At 64.8% G+C, this 1,982-nt stretch overlaps 1 protein-coding gene across 1 annotated transcript; it reads right to left on the bottom strand.

Annotated features, from left to right (window-relative positions):
- Positions 1-244: 244 nt before the first annotated feature.
- LOC135183746 (uncharacterized) lies at positions 245-1,733 on the bottom strand. Its single transcript, XM_064158930.1, has 2 exons — positions 1,335-1,733; positions 245-933 (listed from the first exon to the last, which is right to left on the bottom strand). Exons 1-2 carry the CDS (start codon positions 1,731-1,733, stop codon positions 439-441), a joined length of 894 nt encoding a protein of 297 aa, XP_064015000.1. The 3' UTR covers positions 245-438.
- Between the last annotated feature and the right edge of the window lie 249 nt (positions 1,734-1,982).

Genomic DNA, 1,982 nt, shown 5'->3' with positions numbered 1-1,982 from the left:
TTCTCTCTCCAAACAGAATTCTGTATTTTCTCTCCCATTTGATTTTGAGTTTAATTTCTGCCTGCTCTCTTTAAAAATACCAACCCAGGGCACACACTCAGGGTGGCACAGAAACACAGTGCCCCTGCCAGGCACAATCCAAGTGTCCAGCAGGGCTCCCGACCCCAGCCCCCTCCCCCCTCCCTCCATCCCTCTTCCAGACCCCTCCCCCCTCCCTCTTCCCCTCCAAGGTCCCCTCGCTTGCATCCTGAGGGGCTGCTGGAGCCACTGCTGCCCTTGGCACAGGAGAGCTTTGTGCCAGCTCTTGCTGCCGCTGCTGCTGCTGCTGCAGAGCAAGCAGAGCCCAGCCACGATCTCCTGCCCAGGGAATTCCTCGGAGTCCCCACAAGGCTGCCCACAGCTCTGCACCCTGTGGGCCACGTCTGGCTGCTGCTGCAGCTACTGAGCAGAGAGCTCAGCCGAGCCCACGACTCTGCTGCTGGAGTCCAGCAGGAGCCCGTCCTGCACTCGCAGGTTGTGCAGAACAGGCTCCTGGCTCTGCCTTCTGCCCGCAGGGGCTGCAGGAGTCATTCCTGCTGTGCACACGCCGAGGCTCTGCGCCACAACTCTGCTCTTCTCCAGCTCCCGAGCAAAGATGTCAGCGAAGCCCACGACTGTGTTGTTGCAGTCCCACAGGAGTCCTCTGTAGGCTCGGAGGTTGTGCAGAGAAGGTTTCGCCTGCAGCGGCACTGCTGTGGCCTCCTCAGGGAGCGCAGCAGCAGCTGGGCTGGCCTCGTCCAGCTCCTCCTGCTGCGCCATGAGCTCAGCCTGGCCTGTGCTGGCCTCTGCTCCCGATGCCTTCTGCCTGGCTGTGGGCACAGTTGGCGAGGCTGGCACCCTGGGCACTCTGTCCTGAGGGCAGGGCTGTGTCACACACTGGATCAGGCTGTCACTCTGCAAGAGAAGGAGAGGAGAGGCTGGGTGAGCAGAGTGGCCCTTGCCCTTGGGAAGCTCCTGTGGCCTGGCTCCCCTGGCAGCCCCAGGCCCTGGCACTCTCACTCCCAGAGTAGCCTCTGTGCCCACCCATGGCCTCCCTCCTGCCCCCATCCCTGACTTGCTGCCTCCTGTGCTGCTGGCTCAGCAGCCCCTTGCTGGGCTGGTGCTGGGCACTCGCCTGCTTCTCCATGGGCATCATAGCAGGGAGCCAGGGAACGGCTTGGGCTGGCCAAGAGCTTTGGGATGGGCGAGTGCCAGCACCAAGCCAAGGCCAGCAGGGCCACTCCTGCATGCCCCCAGTGCCATGCTGCACCTGTGCCCAGCACCCGAGAGCCTCTCTGCCTGCGCCCCCTACTCACCATCTCCTTCATCTCCTGCACCATGCCCTTGAGCTGCTCCAAAGCCTGGCAGCTTGCTCCGTCCTGCTGCGCCCCTGCGCTGCCGCCCGAGCCGGGCCCCGCAGCGCGGCACAGCCCCAGCACCTGCCTGGCAGGCTGCGGCAGCCAGCACCGCGTCTGGGTCGCAGCCTGGCAGCTGCTGGGTGCGGGCAGGGAGGCTGTGGCCTCCCGCTGGGAGGATGCTGCCAGCCCCATGCCGGACGGCCGAGCCTCAGCACTCTGCTCCCGCGGCACCGCCTGGCGCAGGGCCTGGAACCCGCGGATCTGCCGAGGGCACCCAGGGGATGGCTGCTCCTGAGAGCTGCTCCTCCGGGAGTGGCAGCCCAGGCAGGCACAGCTCCTTAAATACCCTCTGGGCATTGCGTCACAATGGCCTGCGGGCGTGGCCCCACCGCAGAGCCCTGCCACACCCCTGGGCACGCCCTGGGCGCCATGGTGATGCCCAGCATCAGTGAAATCCAGCTCCAGCTCCTCCTTCTCCTTCGGGGTGTCCTTCAGGGGCTCATTGCCCCTTGGTTAGTTCTGGCCACCAAATCTGGCACAGAAACTGTCCTGGAGTCCTGCGTGTCCCAAAGTTCCTCTGCCTCTGTGCTTTGATGGGGAGAGGAA

Source organism: Pogoniulus pusillus, chromosome 19 (genome assembly GCF_015220805.1).
Source record: "Pogoniulus pusillus isolate bPogPus1 chromosome 19, bPogPus1.pri, whole genome shotgun sequence".
NCBI lineage: Eukaryota > Metazoa > Chordata > Aves > Piciformes > Lybiidae > Pogoniulus > Pogoniulus pusillus.
The sequence above is the reverse complement of the archived record's forward strand: the minus strand, read 5'-3'. Positions and strand labels throughout refer to the sequence as shown.

Excerpts from the sequence above, each read along its gene's own strand:
- LOC135183746 (XM_064158930.1), bottom strand. The coding sequence starts at position 1,733 with ATGCCCAGAGGGTATTTAAGGAGCTGTGCCTGCCTGGGCTGCCACTCC. Across the intron at positions 934-1,334 it reads TGCAGGAGATGAAGGAGATG|AGTGACAGCCTGATCCAGTG; the intron begins GTGAGTAGGGGG and ends CTTCTCTTGCAG.